At 38.7% G+C, this 24,414-nt stretch overlaps 1 protein-coding gene across 8 annotated transcripts in view; it reads right to left on the reverse strand.

The window, feature by feature from the left end:
* Positions 1–24,414, reverse strand: part of SMARCA2 (SWI/SNF related, matrix associated, actin dependent regulator of chromatin, subfamily a, member 2) — a 215,994-nt gene that overhangs the window by 91,194 nt on the left and 100,386 nt on the right. For all 8 annotated transcript variants that reach the window (XM_054502676.2, XM_054502680.2, XM_054502673.2 and 5 more), the window contains 8 exons: positions 20,237–20,400; positions 18,846–18,912; positions 18,063–18,173; positions 15,194–15,436; positions 13,640–13,753; positions 5,468–5,575; positions 4,772–4,858; positions 673–719 (listed from right to left, as the gene is read on the reverse strand). In XM_054502676.2, coding sequence (XP_054358651.1) covers positions 673–719; positions 4,772–4,858; positions 5,468–5,575; positions 13,640–13,753; positions 15,194–15,436; positions 18,063–18,173; positions 18,846–18,912; positions 20,237–20,400 — 941 coding nt within the window. The remainder of the gene's footprint in view (positions 1–672; positions 720–4,771; positions 4,859–5,467; positions 5,576–13,639; positions 13,754–15,193; positions 15,437–18,062; positions 18,174–18,845; positions 18,913–20,236; positions 20,401–24,414) is intronic.

The raw sequence follows: 24,414 nt of genomic DNA on the forward strand, positions 1-24,414 counted from the left end.
AGCACTGCTTCAGGATAGGTTATAGTTCCTGGATTCTTAGCCCAGTGAAATTGTCTGCCCTTGGGATCCAAGAATGATGACTACATCCTAATAATAAATTTTTCAAATTTGCAACACACACACACACACACACACACACACACACACACACACAGACTTTCTGTTAATGCAGTGTTCATTTTTGTTGTTGCAAGTCAAGATTCTCTTTAACATCCATTGCTAATGAAAACATTTCTTACACAGACCATACTCTAACAAATGACTATAAAACTGTAAACATTTACAGCAGATGAGAGATTTCTTCTCATATACATTAATGTCAAATGTCAATGTGAAATTTAATAAGATAAATTCTCTTCAAGCCCAAGCTATACTTTTGGTTATAAATAACAAACCTTTGAAGCTTCAACAACATTTTTAGAACACTAGGATACTATTAAGTCTATTAAATAAGATCTATGTCCTTTGAATAGCCACTTGCTTAAGGCAAGTAATAATTTATGCCAGTAAAGTAAAAGAGAATGCTGATACCATTTTGGTTAACTTCTCCAGTGAAGAGCACTTAGAGGGCTGGAAGTAAGTATTTGCACAAGAGGAAACACTGTAGAGAGGAGGAGTTTATGTAAGGCCAACAACATTATTTTTAAAAGAAAAAAAAAATTTGAGATTTACCCATTGATGACCCCATTTGAATAGCCTAGGTGTTCAGCAAAGGATTCCTTTAAAAGAAAGAGATAGAAAGAATGATTTTTAAAAATGTAATTATTAACTTAATGATTACTTTTTTAGTGAGGTTATCCTACCTATTTCTATAGTTAAAATAATTAATGAATAAGCAAAAAACTTACATACATAATGAACCAGAAATTCAGTACATTGCATGCAGACTTTCGTTCCACCAGAAAAGTATCCTGTGAGTTTCTTCTAGTCTCTAGACTCTCAGATAACAGGGTTAGTTTACCCATCACACAGTCACTGAGCACCCACTGGCCCATAGCGGAGCCAATAGTTATTTCTGGAGATCCACCCTCTACGGTGGATCTGAACTCAAGGAATACAGAGTCTAGACTAGAAGAGCACAAAAAGAAGCAAATCAGAATGTATATATAAATATATGTGATAGGGTTTGGCTGTGTCCCCACTCAAATCTCATCTTGAATTGTAGCTCCTATAATTCCCATGTGTTGTGGGTGGGACCCTGGGGGAGACAACTGAATCATGAGGAAGGTTTCCCTCATGCTGTTCTCATGGTTGTGAATAAGTCTCACGAGATCTGGTGGCTTTGTAAGGGGTTTCCCTTTTCACTTGGCTCACATTCTCTCGTCTGCCACCATGGAAGACGTTCCTTTCACCTTCTGCCATGATTGTGAGGCCTCCCCAACCATGTGGAACTGTGAGTCCATTAAACTTCTTTTCCTTTACAAATTACCCAGTCTCAGGTATGTCTTTATCAGCAGCATGAAAATGGACTAATACAATATGTATTGTGGAAAAATTTAGCAATAAAAATAATTGTGATTATATAATATATGATAATTCTTAGTTTGGTGAAATCTTTTCTTTTTTTTCTTTTTTTTTTTTTGAGACAGAGTCTCACTCTGTTGCCCAGGCTGGAGTGCAGTGGCGCAGTCTCAGCTCATTACAAACCTCTGCCTCCCAGGTTCAAGCGATTCTCCTGCCTCAGACTCCTGAATAGCTGGGACTACAGCATGTGCCACTATGCCTGGCTAATTTTCTGTATTTTTAGTAGAGACAGGGTTTCGCCACATTGGCCAGGCTGGTCTTGAACTCTTTACCTCAAGTGACCTGCCCGCCTTTTCCTCCCAAAGTGCTAGGCTTACTGGATGAGCCACCACACCTGGCCAGTTTGGTGAAATCCTAACGTCTCTTCTATACTGTGCTTTCCTCTATTACAAATAAGGTCCTAGATGTACAGCACCCCTCAAGTGTCCAGCTTCTGTTTTCAGAATACAGAACGTAATCACATAACTCCGTCCTTTCTGATTCACAGAAAGAAATACTGTTTTCCATGCATTTCTCCATTCTGACTTTATGGGAATGGCAACCATCTGTGGGAATGGAGAGCAGGTTACACCTTCACATCAGCCACCGGCTGTCTCCCTTTTCTGCTTTCCCTCCTCCCTGGATCCCTACAGCTTTTCCTCCAAGGGGACCAGCTCTTTCCCTCTGGGCTCAACAGTACTCTCAAATATGCTCATGATCTATGGTAGGCTCCAGCCCTGTGGCAAAATTAACAGGATGGACTGTGGCCAATACCTCAACTCCATCCCCTAGAACCAAGCCCATGGTCTCCATTAGGCTCCATCCCTGTTTCCAAGCAGGATTGTGAAAACCAAAGAGAGGGGTCAATGGATGCTGTTGGAGATTAGGTAACAGCATCATGTTAAAAATACTGTTTCCATTTCTTGAGTTTAAGGTCCCCAGGGAGGCAGTGAGACCCATTTTGAGGCTCAGCATCTGTCAGGATTTAGTATAAACAAAGGGTGTGTGGCAAACGAAACACAACAAAGGCAAATTCACACACCATCTCTGTTCCATAGTTGTCAATAGATTTGCCAATAACTGTGGATCTCTTGTTTCTAGGAAAAAAAAATTGCAAATCAAAGTCTGCCTTTCTACCAACTGCTACTTAAAATGTCAATATGTAGGTACTGAAGGGCATGCACCTTAAACTTCACTTCCTTCATGATTCCCCCTCCTCCTCTATCCTTTCCCACCCTCCAAACTGAAGCTGGAGGACAGAAGGCATCATCTCCCTTCCTTCCCTACTTAGCCCAGCATGGCTCAAGGGGTCATTTCTTTTATGATAACCAAAACGAAGTAAGATTGATGCTTAATCTTCAAAATTCCTAAGTCCCCAAAGGCTCCCATAGATTACCATACATGTCTTAAAATTGATTTCAGAAAAAATGGGACAGTGGGTAACAGGTTAGACTAACAAAATCCCAGACAGTTTCATCATTAGACTTTTTTTCCAGCTCCTCTCAACCCAACATACACCCACCACCAATTCATTGGTAACTTAAATCTGATATAACACGTCATCAGTTTACAAGATGCTTCACATGTTGTTGTTTAAAAGCTGGTCCTCCTGCCAGTATTATAATCTATTATTACCCCTGTTTACAAATCAAGCACATTACAACATGAAGAATCTGAGTGACTTACCCCAGTTCACAGTTACAAAGTGACCTGGTGGATATGAACTCATTATTGGTCATTGCATTCCCCTTCAACAATACATGTAAATAACTGTGACTTTTTTTTTTTTTTTTTTTTGAGACCGAGTTTCGCTGTTGTCACTCAGGCTGGAGTACAATGGCGCGATCTCGGCTCACTGCAACCTCCACCTCCCGAGTTCAAGCAATTCTCTTTCCTAAGCCTCCTGAATAGCTAGGATTACAGGTGCCTGCCACGACACCCAGCTAATTTTTGTAGTATTGTAATTTTGTAGTTTTGTAATTTTGTAGTTTTAAATGGGGTTTCACCATGTTCGCCAGGCTGGTCTCGAACTCCTGACCTCAGGTGATCTTCCTGCCTCGGCCTCCCAAATTACAGGGGTGAGCCACCGCGCCCAGCCATGAGATTTTTAAAGTGTTGTTGCTGTTGTCATTTTACTTTGATATGTAGGTACTTTCCCCTGTGTCTATGGATATTCTCCTCTATGCCCACACACTCTCTCCTATGCCTATGGGTACACTCCCCAGTGTCTATGGATACTTTCTCCTATGGACTTCTTGAATAGCAGTGTCAGAAATCTTTCCAAATCCAGCACAGCTAGGAAAGAACTCTGGCATGTGGATATGGTGTGCAACGAATACTCTGACCTTACATGTACAACTGCCAAAAATAAGGGAGAAAAAAGAATATTCGAAAAGAAGAGTGCTCCAACTCAATTTTTATACTGTGATTAAGTTTTAACTTTCCAGAAGTTTCTATGTATTTTTTAAAATAAATTGGTGCAGACACTGGAGCCCTGCAGTGACGTTCTCTATGTCTCCTGCCCATTTTGCAGTAGAAAGTAGGCACTACCCTGGCAAATAATTGCCACCAGGACCATTTGCCTCAGCAACAGCAATGACAAATGGGGAACACAATTGTGGCTCCTTTTCATTCCTGCTCCAGTCAATTGCGCCGACTGGGGTGAAACACTGTCAATTTAGGAAACTTATTCACATGGAGTGAACATGGCAGAAAATGTCCTCTCCCTGCAAAATAGCTTTCTAGAGACCTGAACATCAGGATGAAAGCATGGATTTACATCATCATGACAGAAACAAGAAAGGAAAAATATAAATCAAAGTAACAGACTAAAGCCAGTGTCTTTTACAAAGAAAATATTTCTCTTTAGAAGTCATAAATACATTATTTTAATATTTTTCACAGCATTCTTTTGAGGACGCTGAATGTATTTATCATTATCTTCAATTTCAGAGCTCCTACTATAACAAGGTAATTCACAGTACTTACCCAAACCCACACAAGTGAGCCACTGCTTATAACATTTTCTCTCCACTTTAAACTCTTGGTTATAAAATTCCAGATGCTCAAATGCTTGCTGCCAATGAGAACCCGTAACCAGAATACTCATGTTTGTTAATTCTGCTTGTCAAGCTATCAGATCATGTCATCTCAACTTCTACCAACATGTTTTAAATCTATTTTGGTTTTTGTTTTGTTTGTTTGTTTTTTTTAACTAGCATTAGTATGATTAGCACAATCAGGCTCAAAACACACAATACAGACTTACCTCAATGTGCTGAAACATATATGGGTGGTTGCAGATTTTTCTCAACTGCATAATAGTGTTCATAAGAGTCTTAGCGCCTCCTTTCCCCTAAGAATCAGTGGAAAAATAGAACTAATTATCAACTGGTCAGCCATCTCAGATCTTTCACACTGGGCTTCTTATACAAAGGACAAAGGACCATAGGTTTTTTCAGTCACCTACACACCTTGTGGTTCAAAGCTTCTTTAATTATATAGCAGTTCCTGAGTTAGATATAACGTCTTTCTTGTGATTAACTTATCCTACAAAAAAAGTGAACCTTGAAGAATCACGTCCAGTCGATGGCTTTGCGACATGACTGTCAATTCCGTAGGACTCCGGAACACAGAAGCACAGAACAGATGCCCAGGGAGTGAAACTGGATTTTAAAACCTTCTAAAATGCCACCCCACACTTAGGCAGAATATATTTGCTGCAAAATTGACATAAGCAGAGCTAACTATTTTGGTAATATGAACATATTCCTTCTTTCTTCCTGCCCCAATGCAGCTAAGAGGTGAAGAGATTATCTTTGGCAGCTATAATAGCTCAAAGGAAGTCCAGTGATTTACTTTAACAAATCAGCATTAGCAGGGATGCTTCCTCTGAATATTCAATGTCACAGCCATGAGAAGATATACCACAGCACCTTGAGTTGCATCATCTTTCACAACATACCTTCTTATCTTTCTCAGAACCATCTGTGAGAAGGATCCCCTTGGCTTGCATATGGCGATACAGAATCTTCTGCAGAGCTGACATGTCACACTTGATCACATATTCCACCTGCAGAAAAGAGAACAGTAAGTAGGCAAGAGCAGGAAGGAGAAGGCGCCTCTTCTAAGAAGACTGCTGAGTCAGTGTCACTCCTGGAAGCACAAAGGTGTCTCTCTTTCTCTTTCTTGGATTCATGGAGTGCGGGGTGAGATGGGGGTGTTAGAAGAGACCAGAGTCATCATTGTTAAAGGTACCATTATGATGGTGGGGCCTTCTAAAGGTTATATGTAATTGATGCTAGGGTCATGTTTTCTGAAATTTCTTGACTTGGTTCCAAATTTGAGAGACAGAATGGCTTACAAACTGTTCAAATTCAAAAATGTTCAATATGGGATATTTTTAGCATTTCCTTCACTTCCCAATTATATTTCCTTTCCTATGAACAGAACAGTTTTAGGAAAAGCAGTGAGTGGCAAATATCCTGTGATTTTCTTTGTGAAATATTTTTAAATGGTCACATGTGGTATCTCTAATACTAGTCTTAAAGTGAGATTTATAACATCCCTAGGGTGACTACCATTAACTTCTACTCTTGAGAAATGGCAGGATACAACACAGTGAGAACATGTAGAAGAGAGAAATTAATCCACAATTGGACACTACTTTATGGTCATCTAAAGGAGGACAAGGCCTCCTGTGCTTCCAGTTGAAATACCATCAAAATCCAATTTTAAAAAGTTAAGGGGAATTCACATGCTCATGGTTTATCACACACCTGCATACTTTATCATACTCCTAATACATAAAATCTGCCTCATTTCCTACCATTGTTTTTCTTTATTTAAAAAAGAATCCCAATAATACAAATGTGCAATTCTCATAATAAACATCAGATTAATGCCTAGAAATATGCAGAATGTGATTAAAAGTAAATCAGCAAGCTGACTAATGTTTAATAAACTGATGTAAAATGATCACATTATTTGCAGCTCTGAGGGCCAGGGAGAAGAGGTCACAGAGAACTTGAATATTCATTCAATTGCTACTTTAGAAGGAATCTGTCAGACCAAATGGAACCACAATTAATAGTTTTTGGCCACACATTTTGATGCATCAGATGAGATTATAGAAAAGCCCGCTCTTTTACAGAAAAGTTGTTAAGTGTAAGTAACCCTCCAAAAACATGCTTTAGTTTTTAATGACCTTCTTGGACAGGTGAAAGAAAAATCTCCAAGATTAATAAACAAGTATGCATTTAATACAGGCTTTGTGTTTTAGATAACTGATCATGTTATATGTTTAAAGTACTTCTCCTTTTTTTTTTTTTTTAATAAAAAATTTCTATAATTTGGCCGGGTGTGGTGGCTCATGCCTGCAGTCCCAGCACTTTGGGAGACCGAGGCGGGCGAATCACAAGGTCAGCAGTTCCAGACCAGCCTGACCAACATAATGAAACCCCATCTCTACTAAAAATACAAAAATTAGCCGAGCATGGTGGTGTGCGCCTGTAATCCCAGCTACTCAGGAGGCTGAGGCAGGAGAATCGCTGGAACCCGGGAGGCGGAGGTTGCAGTGAGCCGAGATCACGCCACTGCACTCCAGCCTGGGTGACGGAGCGAGACTCTGTCTCAAAAAAAAAAAAAAAAAAAAATTCTAATTTTTTCAGCTGTATTGAGGTATAATTGTATCAAGGTATAATATTTTATAAAGGTATAATATATACAAATACAAATTGTATATATTTAAGGTATGTCTGTGATATTTTGATATACACAAACATTGTGAAATGATTACCCCAGGCTTCTACTTTTTCAAGAGCTGTTAACTCACAGTGACATTTGATAATGGTAAAGAAAAACGCTGAACAACTTTAGACTTTAACAAGTATAATGGTAAAATGACATCAAGGACTAATATTACTGGGCTGTTTCCATAGAAAAGGCCCTGTGCAAAGTGCTTTCTGTGCCTTCTCTCATTTAACACACAAAAGAGCTCTACTGGGATAGCCACATTTAGCCTTCTCATTTTATAGATTAGGAATCTGAGCACCACAGAGGTTTAGCTACAGGCCCAAAAATATAGCTACTGAATGGCACAGTTAGGATTTGAAACAGAATCCACTCTTTTAAGCTCCATGTTAGGATGACTAAGGAGATTTTCAGGCTTCCTAGCTCTGCCTGAGGTTCACCTTCACCTGCACCTCCCTGCTGGCTTGATCAAACCTTCCTGAATGTGGAAGGCATGGCTGATGCTTGTGCATTTGGGGAAGGCAGATCCAGAATTCAGGAAAGAACACTCAAGCACCTTCCTATCAGTCAGCCACTGCTAAGAGCTGGAGGTGAAGGAGTTTGGAAAGCAGGAGGCATGCATGGTGATACCATGGAGACAGGGATGCCAAGCATCCTCAAAGAGGTCAAGTCAGCAGAGAGGCAAGCAGCTCTCGAGGACCTGATGGCTGGCTCTTGGAAGGCAGAGTCTCTTTCCTGACACAATTAGGGGATTTAATACACATGATCAAAAATCACATAAGCTTCACAACTATATTTTATGTTTGCTCCCAGAGCCTTCTCAAACAACTCCATGCCACTTGGTTTGCTTTTGTACTTTTCTCCAGGCCTGGGATGTCCTTACTTAGTCTTAAGGCTCCTTTCTAACTCTACTCTACCTTGAGGGCCCTTTTTAAGATCTTTCCCAATCACACTATCAGCCAAAGCCAATTTCCCTTTCATTTCTCTCAAAGAAGTTTGTCAGTAAGCTTTTTTGATAATGGAGAAGAAAAACAAGAAGACATGCTAAAGCCCATTTTCCCAATATATATCTACATATTTATTTATGAATTACTATATGCATGCACTAATATTAATGTCTCAAGATATGAGTTACTTTCAGGGCATGGGTCAATGTTAAAGGAAGTTGATTTATATCCCTATTTAAAGCTGCCAATTTGATGGTATCTAATATTTTTGGTCAACTCCAGCCCATGTACCATGATGTGGCTGTTGAAAACCAACACTAGGAATGGGAAAAGAGACAGGATGGCCCTTTTCCCGTTGTTCATCTATGCTTATGTGATTTCAACCTGCACTCCTTTGCAGAATCCTTTTAAGCCCTTCTGGGGACCAGGGGTGTTAGTTTAGTTAAAATCAGATCATACTAAATCTCCTTATCTGGGCACAGGGAAACCCATAATGCCTCACCATTGGCAGAAAGTAAATGAACCAGGCAGCAAGGATGAATGGACTATCAGATGCTCCCAGTGGTGGAAACCCACTTTCACGCTTCCCCTGGGATAACCTACACAGTGTACTCCCAACACATGACTGGCTTTCAGACACACATACGTACCTACCACATAGGTACCAGTGTCAATCTGCATGTTAAATATCAGTAAAGATTTTTTAAGAGAAAGATCAATATATATGATTGTTCTAACATCTTTCTCCACCCAATGGATTACTAATAAGCATTCCCCAACACACACACCCATGTGTACATACTGGGTACCCCGTCCTAAACCACCTGAATGCCTGGATCATTCATTCTGATTGGTGGGATGATGCTGCCTTACATTGCCACACTATTATTCAGTGTGAGTAGCCCTCATCTCCACCACCAAGTCTGTTGACTTCTCACATCATGCCTCCCATTTCTGGTATATTGTACCTCCCACCTGGCCTGAGTGCAGTATAATGTACAGAGCAGGCCATCAACAGGTTTGTATCAAGAAAAGGGATGGACTGAACAATTATAAAGCCACCACACTGAATCACAGTGATGAGAGAAGTTTTTATAATAATCGTGCCAACTCCAACTCGGTTGAGTCTGAGTTCATCCCCCAAAAAATGTGATGGCATCTGTTTAGAGCATGCCTGTGAAAGCTCCTCAAAATATACTGGTGCTATAGCAAATGAAACTTGTGACTTCTTCACGGGGGTGATTCTCCCAGTAAGTTAGGTTTGTGAGAGCCACTGGAGCTATTTTTGTTTAAATCATATGTAAAACTGAGGTGCTGACCTCATGTATCTGGTAATTATCTCCTAAGCATTCTTATATTAGTAAATGGCCTAACTGGTCCCTAAAAGTAGGCAAATCAGGTCACTATACTGGCTCAGCATTTCTTCTTACATACCCCTGTAGAAGTATTTGAACTTTGTTCATAGCTTCTGCCTGAATACTATTCTTCATTTATAATTCCCCTTCCTAAAGGATGTTTTATTGAAATAATAAACCTAAACTACATGCGATATATCACCGCTTTGTGAACTGAGATTTTTAAACAATATGATTCAATTTATGAAAGTCTCAGGTTCTAAACTCTATGGCATGAGAGAGGAATAAAGTAATGATTAATTATGCTAAGCATTCCAAAATTTGATATAATGAATACCCAAATTGCCAATGTAAGCAAAGCTTTGTTGGTGTTTTTCACAAATTATATCAGAATCAGGATTGACTTTAGGTAGGTCAACCTCTAGTTAACCTCAGATATTATATACATATTTTAGCATATTTAGACATAAAGAAATACCCAGCCAATTGCAAGTATAGTTGGTTCTTGATGATATGAATTAACAAAAGAGTTAGCACAGACAACCTTAAATGTGAGCTAAATAGAAAAATCAATTTTTATTTAGCTTAAGTTGTTCTTATATAATCCCTTTTCTATTTGGCATTCTTTCCCGTGCATAAGAAATGGATTTTATGCCAACAGCTTGGCGGTGTTGGTGGTTGGGGGGTGGGTATATTCCCTTGCTCATTAAGTGTTTCATTAGACTAATATTAAAGCTAATTTTCCTATGTGGTTGACCTGCATTTACAAAACTGTGGCCTTTATATACCTGCTTTAGTTTCACCTGAGAAAGCACATGAAAAGATGCTCAACGATATTAGACATTAGAGAATGCAAATTAAAGTTACAAGACGCCACTATGCACTTACTGAATGGCTAAAAATCTCGAAAAACTGACAATGGCAAGCACTAATGAGAATGTGGAGGAAGTGGAATGGTCATATATTTCTGGTGGGACTACCCAGTGCTTCAGACAGTCTAAGAAACAATGCAGAAGTTTCTTATAAATCTATGTATACACTGACCATTCGATCAACCAATCATATACCTAAGGCGTTTACTCAAGTGAAATGAAAACCTGCGTTCACACAAAAACCTGTACATGAAAGTTTATAGCAGCTCTATTCATAATTGTCAAAAACTAGAAATAACCCAAATGTCAAACAAACTGCGCTGCATCCATATAATGGAATATTATTCAACAATAAAAATGAACCAACTATTGATACATGCAACAACATGGATGAATCTGAAACACATTTTGACAAATTGAAAAAAAAACAGATGCAAAAGGTTATATATTGTCTTATTCTAATCATACGACATTTTGGAAAAGACAAAGCTATAGACAGGGATGGAGAACAGATTAGTGGCTGCATGAGGCTAAGAGCCAAGGGAGGGTTTGACTGAAAAGAAGTAGTACCAGGGAATACCAGGGAATTTTTTTTGGAGCGGTGGATGATTACATTGTTTTGAATTTTTGTTATGGGCATGGTTAACACAACTCTTCTTTTGTCAAAACTCATAAAACTATACACCAAAAGAAGCAAATTTTACTACACATAAATTAAAAAATAAAAGTAAAAGCCTCTTTCCTATATGGCTCTTTTTTCATAAAAACATTTGAGAATTACTGCTGTGAAAGTATTTAGCCTTTTCCTCCATCTGCCATAGTTCCTTTCTGGATTCTCTATTCAGGCTAAGTAAGACATACACATTGTTTGTGGCTGTAAGCAGTGGTGGTAGTAGAAACTTCTTTACCCCCTAAGATGGCAATGAAATTTCCAACTTTCCCCAGGTTAAAAAAAAAAAAAAAAATCCTAACAAGGCTGAAAAAGTAGAAAATGAACATCAGCCCAGCCATATCAACAACAACCACATACACACACAAAGCGCTTGAAAAGTTTATGGAGAGAGATGTCGGGGGGCTACCAGAAGGATAGCAAAGACAAGAGAACAGAGAGAAAGAGCTTCAAGAATAGGAAAATGGAACTCCCATTAATAACAGAGACAGCAACATGAGTAGAAAATAAGGAATATGGTAGAAGCAGCTGTCACTGGTTGGGTGCCTACCATGTGCCTGGCATGGTATTAGGAGCCCTACATCCGTTTAATCCTCACAACTCCATAAGGCAGAGTCATTTATCTTCCAGTTCACTGATGAGAACACTAAGACCCATTTAGGTTAGATGACTTGCCCAAGTTCACATAGTAAGAGATGGAGAATGTAGTGAAACCCATGCCTACTCTGACAGGCAGAGCCCATGATTTCCACTCCACCAAAGGAAAAGATAACATGGCTGCCTTTAAAGGTACAGATACCTCTAAAGGTAGATAATACCACACACTGAGTATTTTACGTACCTCAAATATAATACTCTGGGTGTTAATAAGTACATGTATACTTTATGCAAGAGACATACTGCTGATAATTTGAGGGTAAATACATTTTTTAAAAATTTTATCATCCTTCAAGTATACTCAGGAACTTCTCTTGTAGAAAGAACCATAAAATAAATATTTTTGTAAAGCAAAGAATTCCTTTGTGATATAATTAATCACCTCATAATTCTTAAGCTGCAAAAATTTCAATTTTTCTCTAGTGGATTTTCTTACAACATAACATACTTTCAACTTGCAATATATTTTTAAAAATCTATCTGTATTAGCCAGTCTTAGAAGTGAATGAACAAGATTAAGAAGTCTTATGGAATGAATAAATGAAGGGCTTCAGTTAATTGCCTTTTATTTTATACCTCTTCTAAAGAAAAAAAAAGAAATTATGGGATAAATTAAAATGTTTAACATTCCATCTCTATCACTTGCAGAATCACTGTAACTATATGCTAGGAAGTAATTCAAGGCACCCACATGGCCACTATACCCATTTACCAATTTATCTACTCAGTAACTAAACTCCATCTTGAACAGAAAGGGTGCTACCCAGAGGCCAAGACCACAGGAAGTCCAAGGGAATATCAACAGCATTCTACATCCAAGACGCATTCACCAGCAGAATAAAATACTTAAATACTTAGACTTTCACTGAGATATGCATGGTATAAAAGTCATTTTTAATTTTTTTTTCTGACTGTCAATGCATAAAGGATTAGGGAATAAAATTCTCTCTTAACAAAGTGATCAACTTTGTACACCAACTTGAAAACTCCCACTTAAAAATGAACAGGATGAACCAATCTTTCCAAAAATAGAGTCGTTACCCAGAAAAACCACAATCATGCAAAAATAAGACATTTCAGAATTGGCTCTTCTAAAGAAAAAAATCAAAATACCTCATGCAACAAATAGTATACAATGCTAAACTATCTTTAAGAGAATGAAACTTAGAATTCAAATATGCATGGTTCCAAAATATGATCAGAAACATATTAAACTAATACTCAAATCCAACCCCAAAACATGGAGCTAAGGGCTCAAAAGGTGTTCTAAAGTACTGGAGACTAAGTTTCCAAAAGTTAGTCTGAAAAATACTGGCTTAAAATGTTCACAGGAACTTAATTTTTATGGCACAGAACAAAAATAATGTCCCCGAATAATTAGATGATGTGTCTGTAATTTGCAGGAACTCTGTTTTTTCACTTACTGTCAGAATGGTGACATCACAAACATCAAATGTTAAATAAATTTCTAGAAAACCTGCAAATGTTTACCATCTCCTTCAATGATGATACAAGTCCCCAATGCCAAATCTTCCATTCACTTATAAGCAGAACAATTCTACAGTGCCTGCAACAGTGAACTCAATGAAGTCCGTAACTCAAAAAAAAAAACAAAAATCTAAAATTAAAATGTAAATGAGACTCAATGAATTTGATAATTTTATAAAATCTGCTCAAACGCTTTTGGAAAACAGGCTGCAAATGCTGTAATTTCCCTGCTCTCTCTAGCCCTATCAAACAAAAAAGCAATTTAAGATATTTTCAAGATACTTATAACTACAATATGAGTCTGCTGTTTCAGAAACACAATTTCAGAGGCAGGTATTTCAAATATATTTGCTGGAGGAAAAAAAAAACCCCACAACTTTTGGTTGTGCGACATACTTTTTCTGGAAGCTGGGATTCAACTTCTTTCTTCAGTCTCCTTAGTAAAAATGGTCTTAACACCTTATGTAGACGCCTGATGATCAATATAGTTTCTTCTTCATTTAAGTCCACCTGTAAGAGAGGCTTATATGAATTTGATTTTTTAAAGAAAAGGATGTTTCATACAATAAAACTTTATGTTACATATATGTGGTTCAATACATGATTGACATTTTACATGCATTAAGGCCAGGTTTAAGCCTGTCATATCTACCTCTGAATTATCTTCCCACCTGCCTACCAAGTGGTAACAAAATGACTTCTAAATAGGTGTCTTTGTCTTAACGCTGAGTTCTATGGAAAAGAGCCCGGAAGCCACCAGTTTTTTATCAGTAGTGTCAACAGCCCCAAATTGTATGGGATATGACTGTCAATGAAGACAGACTGAAGATTGAGATAGAATGGGAGAAAGGGGGCAATAGTTAATATGTTCCCTATTTAAAGTGGCAGCCTTAAGTTAGGCCCTTCGTCTTGGTTGTCTCAGACACAGAAACATACTAAAGGAACAAGGGCTTGAACATATAAAGAAGAGGAACAAGAGTTGATCCAGTTTATGATGGTGGACCTCTAAGTCCCTCTAACTTCACTCCTTTCCTTTTCTCAGCCCTATCTAGTTCGTTTAGTCCATCTTATAAATTTCCCGGCTTTCTCTTTCACCTTCTCCTATTAACCTCTAGGGGGCAGAGTTGATTGACACTACTTTCTACAAATGGGTGAGTTTGTAGAAACTCAAGCCAGTGAGTTAACTACTGAGGATGGGCCTATGTGCCTCGAAATTAAAGGGCCAAATAATTCAAACCGAAATTTTACTAAAGCATTTTTAGTGGCTTTTCATTCCTATGAATGAGGAACCACTATGAAAATGACATGTGCCCATTTCTTTTCTTGCAATGGCCCGTTGTCTACCTTTCATAAATGAGCTCTTAAGAGAAGACAGTGGAAGGAACAAGAAATTAGAAAATAAATGGCTACTCCAGGAGAGACTATCCATGTACACACAAAACTGAAACTCACATTAAAACCTAAAAAGAAAAAAAAAAAGGTCTGCAGAAAATTAGTGAAAACTAGTTCTGTTTTACACACAAACTCTTTATGTGGAAATATTTTAAAGGGAACTCCAAGTTTATAACAAGGGAAGATTTGTTTAAAGCTTGTATTTAGTTGGTTAATTTGGTCTGGTTAAATTACTTCAGCAAAGTATCTCCATGTTCATCCTCCCTGTGGCCCACTGCAGTTAAGCATTCCACCGGTTGGGACCCTTTTCTGGTAGCCTGGTAAACATGCTGGCAGAAGACAAAGGGGTTAGATGCCCCATGTACCACTAGATCCATTTTCCTAGGAGGGGAAAATAACCCCACCACGAGACCATGTCCACCCACCGATGGGTTTCATAAAATAAACAACAGTGGAAACCACCCTGCGGGTGTTCTGTGGCTCTAATGTTCTCAGCTTTAGGGCCTTTCATTTCATGTCATTGTCATGCAGTGGAAAAAACAAAAGTCAGACCAGTACCCTTTCACCAGTCATGGCAAATGGAGCATTGAACCATTGTTCAAATGTGCTGCAGCTCTTAAAAATTGTTGGAAGGAGGAAGTTGAGGAGGGCCCAGAGTTCAGGGAGCTTATTCTGCAGTGGGGTCCCAGTCAAGAGGATCCTTCTGGGGGCCACATAGTGAGTGTTCAAGACCTGAGTCAGCTTGCAGTGGTGATTCTTCATTCGGTGGCCTTCGTCCACTATCATGTATTTCCACCGAATCTATAACACAAGAGGAAGGAAGGACGTGTGGTAAGCAAGGGAAAATACAACTATTTCCAACAAGCAAGTGGTGCTGTGGAAAACCAAAGAACCCATCCTTGGTATATGATATGTTGTGATTACCTTTGAGACAAGGGAATTTCAACAATGTCTCATGCCTGATAGGCCGCCCAAGACATCCTATAATAATAGAATGTTAAAGCAACAATGTTCCTTACAGACCACGTAATTCCAAATCAACTTTTTACAAAGAAGGAAATTTGGGTCCAGAATGACATGGTTGTTTCTACGTGTGGATCCTGCCTCTCCCCATCCAATGCCCCTTCTATTAATACGTATCATGACAGCTATCCCAGATTTCATGGTCATGCTATTTCAGCTCATGATGGGCACAGAATTTAGGTACCCACCTGAAGCAGAGGTTAAGGACTGATTTTTCCAAGATGGCCCTAGCAGCTTCTACAGCTGAGATATGCTTGGCTCCATGCCTTCTTTTCTATTAGCCCGGCTGGTTACTACCTTTAGGGCATGGCTCGGAAGTGTGTTTTGTTTTGTTTGGACTGGTTGCTAACATTTAAAAGTTGGACTATTTCACATTAAATTTGTACATACAGCTTTTCAAAAATTAGGTCTGACAATGAAGCTCCCTCAATACATGCACATTCCTTACCTGCCAGATCTAGAACGCCTGTTTTATCTAAAATAAAAGGATATACTCACTGGCAGAAAGCGCAGTGCAAAAATATCATTCCTCTATTTATGCCAAAACTGCAGAATTAAATACAGCATACTTCCCCAACATGACTATTGCGTAAAACGTCCAGAATGCTTATATGGCCCAGTCCTCCTTCCTGTCTACACAGTACGTTTCCTCTCTCATACCTTACCCTTCAGTCCTCTTAAGAGCACTGTTCAGTTTCTTAAAGTGAGAACAATGAGGAATGTTCCACTAAGCCTATCCATTCTCTACAAAACAGTAGCAATGGCCAAGAAAAACATCTGGTGCTCAGATGTCCCCAGATCCCACTGCAAAGCTCCTAGAGAGAGAAGGGAGATGAGGAAAGTATTCTATACAGTCCTTGCCTTCCTCATTAGAAGCATCAGACATGCCAGGGGAAAAGGAATAAAATCATCAGTCAGGCTGGGATGTACAGGTAAGAAAAAAAAAAAAAAAAACTACCTCGATTTTTTTTCCTTCCTCCACCACCTCTAAGAAAAGTGTTTAAGGACAATTAAAGCTGTACAATCAACTGCCTCAAACTTACCAATGGCATGAAAAGAGGCAAGCAGACAAAAAATATATTTAAATAAATATCCTAAATCTACTTTCCTGCCTAATTTAGCTTATGAAATAATAAAGAATCAGAAGCCTTTGATTTTGCTATTGGGTCTACTACTAATTAGGTCTTCCATTTGGACAAAATTACTACCCCTTTCTATAGCTCCATTTCTCCAGTAACAAATAAAAGCAATGCATCTCATTACCAGGCGTCTCCAATGAATCTTGAAATACATATGCAGAAGACACAATATGAATTTTTTTAAAAAGATCTCAAATGTACAAACACATTCCCATAGCAATATTGAAAACACATCATTTTTGACACTGCCAAATTCATCTCTGAGTGTGAGGAGGTGGAACACAGCATTGTTGCCAGTGCCATCTCAATTATTAAACCTCCCCTGGGAACACATTTCCTTTTTGTTATTTCCTATGATGCCATGAAGGGAACTCTCAGTTCCCAGAGCAAGAGTTTAATGCAGAGATAGAATAGACCCCAGAAATAGAGATTCTATTCAATTTTGGACATAACTTAGTTTCAGATTATAGTGCTTTCAAAACATCACGGGGTAAAAAAAATTACTAAAGAGAAAAAAAAAGAGTTTTCATTATTTGTTCCATGAAAGAGAATACTTCCATCTTTCTACATGAACATATTAGAAGACAAGATGATATAAATGGGAGTAAAAATTTCTACTTTGTGGCTAAGGAAAAACTTAGGACATAAAAATTAGGAGACATGTAAGTCACAGAAACACCTCTTTCTCAGTTTCAAATAAATAGTCACAGAAACAACCTTGAGTAATTCCAACAATGATAGTCTATTATTTCACCAGGAAAAACCTGAAACAAGACCACAAAAGCCACTGCTTAGATAAATGTTCATATGGTGGAGACCATATGGAGAGGTGTCTGGCTCATCTTTGGAGAAACAAAGGCACAAGAAGAATGAAGTTACACTGACAGGATCTCAGGGCAGCAAAAACAATTATTTCTTTCCCAAGAATGTTCAAAGCTGTTAGAGAGAAAAGAGTTGCAGAAGCAACCAGGCGAATTTTTAAAGAGATGTAAACTCATCAACTCTGAGGGGATAGACAAGAGCTGCCCCAGGATCAATCATAAACACACACACATACACACACACACACACACACACACACACACACACACAGCATGCATGAAATCAAATCCATGACCAAAATATATCAAACTCTGAAAAAATTTTAAAAAAATAAAGAAAAGGATATGCCATCTAAGGATCCAATTACACTACTGACTTGGGCAATACTTCACATTCCAGTGCGATGGTCCTAATTAGAGAGAAAATAATTTTCAAAAACATACCTTTGCAAGAATGTGCTTGTCTTTTATAATATACTCATAAGTAGTCAAGAGGACATTGAATTTGCCACTCCGTAGCTGGGGGACAAGGGAGCGACGCATGGCAGGAGTACCCTGAATGAAAAGAAAAAAATATATGCATGATCCTATGGACATATATGTGCATTATTTCTCACTATTCATAGCTTAATGATGCCCAGACATGCGACTGAAGAATGCACAGACACACATTCTCATAGACTGATCTATTATACACGAGGAAGTTTTGGCTAAATTACACATCTTGACCCTTTTCAGATCTTTTTTTCAGAAAGGTTTTCCCACCAAAGACAGTGGGAAGGCAAAGGGAAATGGAAATGACAGTGACTTTGTGGTAGTAGAGAACCCACCGCTCTGCTGAAAGGCTCCAGTTCTGTTGAGAAAGTACAGCAGGCAGTCCGGGCATCCGGGTAATTGCCTGACTTTGCAGGAACAGTCCACACAGTAGCAGCCCACAGCGAGCCAGTCAGCAGCACGCAGAATGTGTGATATTTGTCATTTGTATTACTCTCATCAGAAACCTTGCAATATGATAATTAACAATTTTCTTCTGGATTTCACTATCTGAAAGTAATTATGGTTTATTACAGTAATCTTCTTGGGATGATTAACTCTCACGGTTTAGTACATGATGTACATGACAAAACTTTACAACCAAATACCGTTCACAGATGTGCATATGGAATGAAGAAAATAGGGTCTATTTTTTGCTTTTCCACATTTATATATAAATACAGCATTCCAAACCTTGTAAGAAATTTTCACCACAGAAGGAGCCCATTTGTCAAATTCATATGTCCAGTTAGATAGAGTCCTATGGAACAAAAAAAAAACACACACACAAAAAAGACATTTGTATAAAAATCAATGGTTAAAAAGATGTTCTTATTCATTTTCAGGCCTCACCTTGAAAGGGGCTTCAGAATATAACATATCTCAACAAGATATTTATTTTAAAGGTATGGAAATAAGAGATAAGTTCAAAATAAACTGTCACAAAACATGACAAGTTTGTGGTTCATAAAAAAACCTTGTAAGAAAAAAACTGAAGAATACATAAATTTAGAGAGCAAAAAACTAAACTGTAATATGATATTAAAAAAGAGCAATTGCCAGAATGATTTTAGGAATCTTCATAAACAGCCATATAAGTTCAGAAAAAAGTTGAGTCAGGAAAAAGAAATTCCAAAACCACATGAAAACATAAAATAAATCTGTCAAGAGGGAACAGGGGAAGAAATATTGAATGACTTTTTTTAAAGCCCTGAAAGTGTCACTGTATATATGATTCAGAACATGCAAAATATAGATTAAATGCAAAAGATGCATAAATATTATAGATACAGATAATTCATACAAAAAGGGCTGCAAATAGTCTTCATTAGAAAAAATTCAAAGAAAACACAATAATATTAATAGAATCCTTCTTCTTACTGAAGGTCCAAGTTCATATCAGCATTGAGATCTATAACAAGACCTCGGTGAACAAAGCTACAACCTAACACCCACAGGCAGACACACTGAACTCCCAGGGAGGGTGCTTGTGAATCACTGTGCCCTCACTCAGTAGTGCCCACTTAGGACCTTCTAAGAACCACCTAGCAGGTGAGGCACTGGGAACGTAATGGCGAACAGCAAAGGCCTGTCCTTACTAAGCAGCAAACTCATTGAAACATAACCTCAGTGCACATACTAAGGTTATTTTAATGCAAAATTCCTAGTTATGATTTTGATTTATATTCTGCTTTTAAAAGGAAGATTTAAGAATATATAATCTTTTGGAAATGGAATAAGGAAAAAAATCAAAGAAATCTCACACACACACAACTTTCCCCTTTGTGAGCTACTTAAGAAATAATGATGAGCAAGACTCACTGTGCAGTGTTCAGGCTGTGCAGACTTGTAATGCTAATGGCTGATAAAATCACTCGGTCCCATGCTTAAATAGCCAATCAAACAGGCTAGGATGGGGAGGGGTGGGAAATTAAAATCTAAATCCAGATTACATGCTCTTGGTAATCTGGATTTAGGTTACTACATGCTACAATTCTGTCTTAAGTAAAAAACAAGGACAAGCTACTAATTGGGCACTCTACAACATACAGAACGATGACTGTGGAATAAATGACTTTACTTACGAAAGGGGAACAATGATGAGATAGGGACCATTGAGTCTTTTGTGCTCCATCAGATAAGTGATGAGTGCAATGGTCTGTATGGTCTTTCCTAGCCCCATTTCATCGGCTAAGATTCCATTCAAATTGTTATTATACAGGGAAACCATCCATTCCAGGCCCTGGAGCTGAAATGAAGAGTAATTGCTTCAATTATCCAAGATCTGCACAGGTAATTAATACTAATACAACTCAAGTGAGGCTGTGACTTCTTAACTCCTCAGTGCTATATGTTGGGTTTCCCACAGTAGGAAAAATGGGGGAAGCACCAATGCAAAAAGAATGTAAAATATGAGCCTGATCATTCTCTCCATGAGTAAGCTTTCTATCTTCTTGCTTCTTGACAGGTGAGTTTTAAAGCAGCTTTGTCGCTCATCCACACTTAGTATTTCACAGTATATGACATTCTAGAATTATTATAAATGAAAAAAGCCCAAACCAAAATCTAATCCAACCACTCCAAGAATAAAAAGCCAATGTGAAGGCAGATTTGGCACACAGATCACAGATTATTAAAAACAGCCTTTTTGGTAATAAAAAGGCTACCCCCCGGGTGAGGTCCCCTCAGTGAGAAGGCGGAGTGACCAGGGAGCCAGGGACACTCTGCTGGGACCACAGGAGGACATTTCTCTTCCTGGCAGAGAGAAAGTTCCCAGGCAGCACATGGAAACTTTATAATGTGGGTACTCCCCAAAGGCTGCACACTGGAAGCTGACGACTAGAAACATGCTCAACATATTTCTGAAGTACAAAAACACTGTACCAGAGATTCCCCACGTTAAGTACAAAAGTAAGGTTGGGTGAAAATACAAAATTGTTAAACCTCCATCCCCCAACCAACAATTCCCTTCCACCATCATACCACAGATGCCGGATTTAAATGATAGGATCAATTATATATATATTTGCTAAAGTCAATTTAGCTTGATAATGATGTTATGCTTAGGGAAATGTTCATTTTTTATGTAAGAACAAAGCAAGAAATTAGTTTATTTAAAATATTTATTAAATGGCTATTCTGTGCAAGGGGCCACGCAAGGAGCTGTAGCAGATAGATACCAAGGTCTGTAAGATGTATGCCTCCCTTCAGAAGCTCAAATAAAAGAGAAAACAATGAATGAGGCACGTATACACATATACCAAGAAGTGGTTGACAGTGCCAATGTATATGTATACATATAAAACTGTATTGACAAGAATTTTTCTTAGGGAGACACTACATTGGTTTGAAGCAATACTTCCATAAGCCACTTGAGATACTTTGTACCATGCAAGATTCCAAAGTCATCCTAAAGGTTTCTGCAGAACTACAGCAACAACAAGAGATAAGTAGAGAAACAGAAAGAACCTCCAAGAGAATGGGCAAAAGATAGAGGGAAAGAGGGGAAATTATTATAAAACAAACAGTGGTAGACAGGAGAAGCTGTCAGCCTGCAATGTGACCCTGAAACCACTAGAGCTTTAGAAAAGTCAACTAAATACAAGAAACATTTTGGATACTCTGTAGGATGAATTTTTTTTTCTTTTTTTTTTTTAGTGAAAATTGGTAAAGGGGCTGAATTTTGCATTTGTGCTAATTCAATACAAAACAGAAGCAGAAACTAGCAGCAGAGGAGACTAGAAATTCACAAAAATTGTGGGAAGTAATTTGGATTTTCTCAGGCTAGAAACTGGCAGAATTGGCCAGGGGTAGGATTAGATACTGAACCAAGCTTATGTGGCTCTCTAGGAGTAGCAGAAAGACCTCAGCCATGTCAAGGTTAAGTAAGTATTAATGACACAAAAACCTGTCAAGAAGCAAGAAGACAGAAAGCTTACTCATGGAGAGAATGATCAAGGAAGGCTTTGAGCCACAACTTGAACTGGTTTATGAGAAATGATCAGGGAAGGCTTTGAGCCACAACTTGAACTGGTTTGTGAGATCTCATCAGGCAGATATGGCTAGTCAAGATTCCAGGAAGAAGGCACTTCATGAGGTATAAACCCAGAGAGACACTGCAAGGCATATTCAGGGAATCTACAGCAGCTCAGCAACACAGAGGCATAAAACTCACATATGGAAGTAGAAGGAGCTAGGTTTGAAAAGAGAGTGATGAAGAGTGCTTAGAAGGGTGATGGATGACAGAAGAAAACCCATGTGGCATTAAAAGCTATTTACAAATAATTCAAAAGATGGATCTCCCATATACAGATATACAAAAGTTTATTAGAGCACGCTATGAGTTAACATCTATGTCAGGTAGGTCAAACAAGATGAAACCTGCTTTGGATCTCATGACTATGACATGGTCTTTGGAGAAAACATGACGTTACTAAGGCCAGAACAGTCGTCCTCAGAATGTGCTCCAGGGTTCTCAGGGGGCCCCCAAGACCTTGGAAGGAGATCCACAAGGTCAAAATGATTTGCATGACAATACTAAAGCATTCTTGTCATTTTTACTGTGTTGACATCTGCACTGATGATGCAAAAGCAATGGTAGGTAAAAACTGCTAGTGCTTTAACACAAGTCAAGGCAGTACTGTACTGGCAGTCATTGTATTCTGCACTCCTATGCAAGGGCAGCAGACACAGTGCCAAGTGTTAAGAGTGGAGAGGATCCGACGCCAACAAGTACACTTCCTAAAGTGTATTCTAGAAGAGGCTAGTCTTACAGGATGTTAATTGGTGATATAAAAATAGGGCTTGATAGTCAAAGAAGTTTGGGAAATATGAAGTTAAACAATGTTAAAGAAGTGATTTTACTGCAGGATGCTGATGTGTATTATGGTTACATGTTGATTTCCACAGAGTCCTAAGTGTGCTGACGGGCATGTGAATGAACAAGAGGGGTCACTGCCAGAGTGACCATATCTGGTTGTTGTCGAGGGACAGGCCAGGGTTATGCCTATTATCAATAATAAGGCCCTCAACTCACGTTCACAAGTATTCAAGTTAGAAATAGTAATTTCTATGGTAATCTTAGTTACAGTACTTGGCCACAAACCTCTTTATTTTATTTATTTATTTATTTATTTTTTGATACAGAGTCTCACTCTGTTGCCCAGGCTGGAGTGCAGTGGCGCTATCTCAGCTCACTGCAAGCTCCGCCTCCTGGGTTCACGCCATTCTCCCATCTCAGCTTCCCGAGTAGCTGGGACTACAGGTGCCCGCCACCACACCCAGTTAATTTTTTTGTGTTTTTAATAGAGACAGGGTTTCACTGTGTTAGCAAGGATGGTCTCGATCTCCTGACCTTGTGATCTGCCCGCATCAGCCTCCCAAAGTGCTGGGATTACAGGTGTGAGCTGCTGCACCTGGCCTCCTTTTTTAATTTTTAAGGAACAATTCATAGAACAAATGCCTCATGGAACACAAGTTGGAAAACATCACTAAGCGGTAGAAGGTAGAACACAGGAATCAGCCTCAATCCAGACAGGTCAAATAAAACATTGGCCCAATTTTTAATCAAAGCACAGATGCTCACAATTTTATTGTTTTTTTTTTTTTTTTTTAATAGATGGAGTTTCACTTTGTCACCCAGGCTGGAGTGTGGTGCTACGATCTTGGCTCACTGCAACCTCTACCTCCCAAGCTCAAGCGATTCTCCTGCCTCAGCCTCCGGAGTAGCTGGCATTACAGGCATGCACCACCACACCCAGCTAATTTTTGTATTTTTAGTAGAGGCAGGGTTTCACCATGTTGGCTAGGCTGGTCTCGAACTCCCGACCTCAAGTGATCCACCCACCTCAGCCTCCCAAAGTGATGGGATTACAGGAGTGAGCCACCATGTCTGACCTATTGTGTCTTAAGAAAAAGCATAAATGTAGTAGACAGCTATTCCTAGGTGGGTTGAATCCATGGCATAAAACCACGGCCACACCTAAAAATTTTAAAGAAATACTTCAAGATGAGGCGTGGATGTTCTCCAGTTTAATAGAATATGGCTGGGTTTTCCATTCTGTAGAGATCACTTAAAATACATCCCAAAAGCATAAAAAAGAAAATGGGTATGGCATGCCCTGGTAAAGATAGTAACATGGAGTACTCTGAAAGAAGAATTATAGGCACAATGAAAGGAATCTCAGTATTATAAGTGATGTGGCCTAAAATGTCTCGTCATCAAAAGCCCTTGTCAACATGTGCATGACATACTTCAATCAAA

This window comes from Pongo pygmaeus, chromosome 13, assembly GCF_028885625.2.
Source record: "Pongo pygmaeus isolate AG05252 chromosome 13, NHGRI_mPonPyg2-v2.0_pri, whole genome shotgun sequence".
Classification (NCBI taxonomy): domain Eukaryota; kingdom Metazoa; phylum Chordata; class Mammalia; order Primates; family Hominidae; genus Pongo; species Pongo pygmaeus.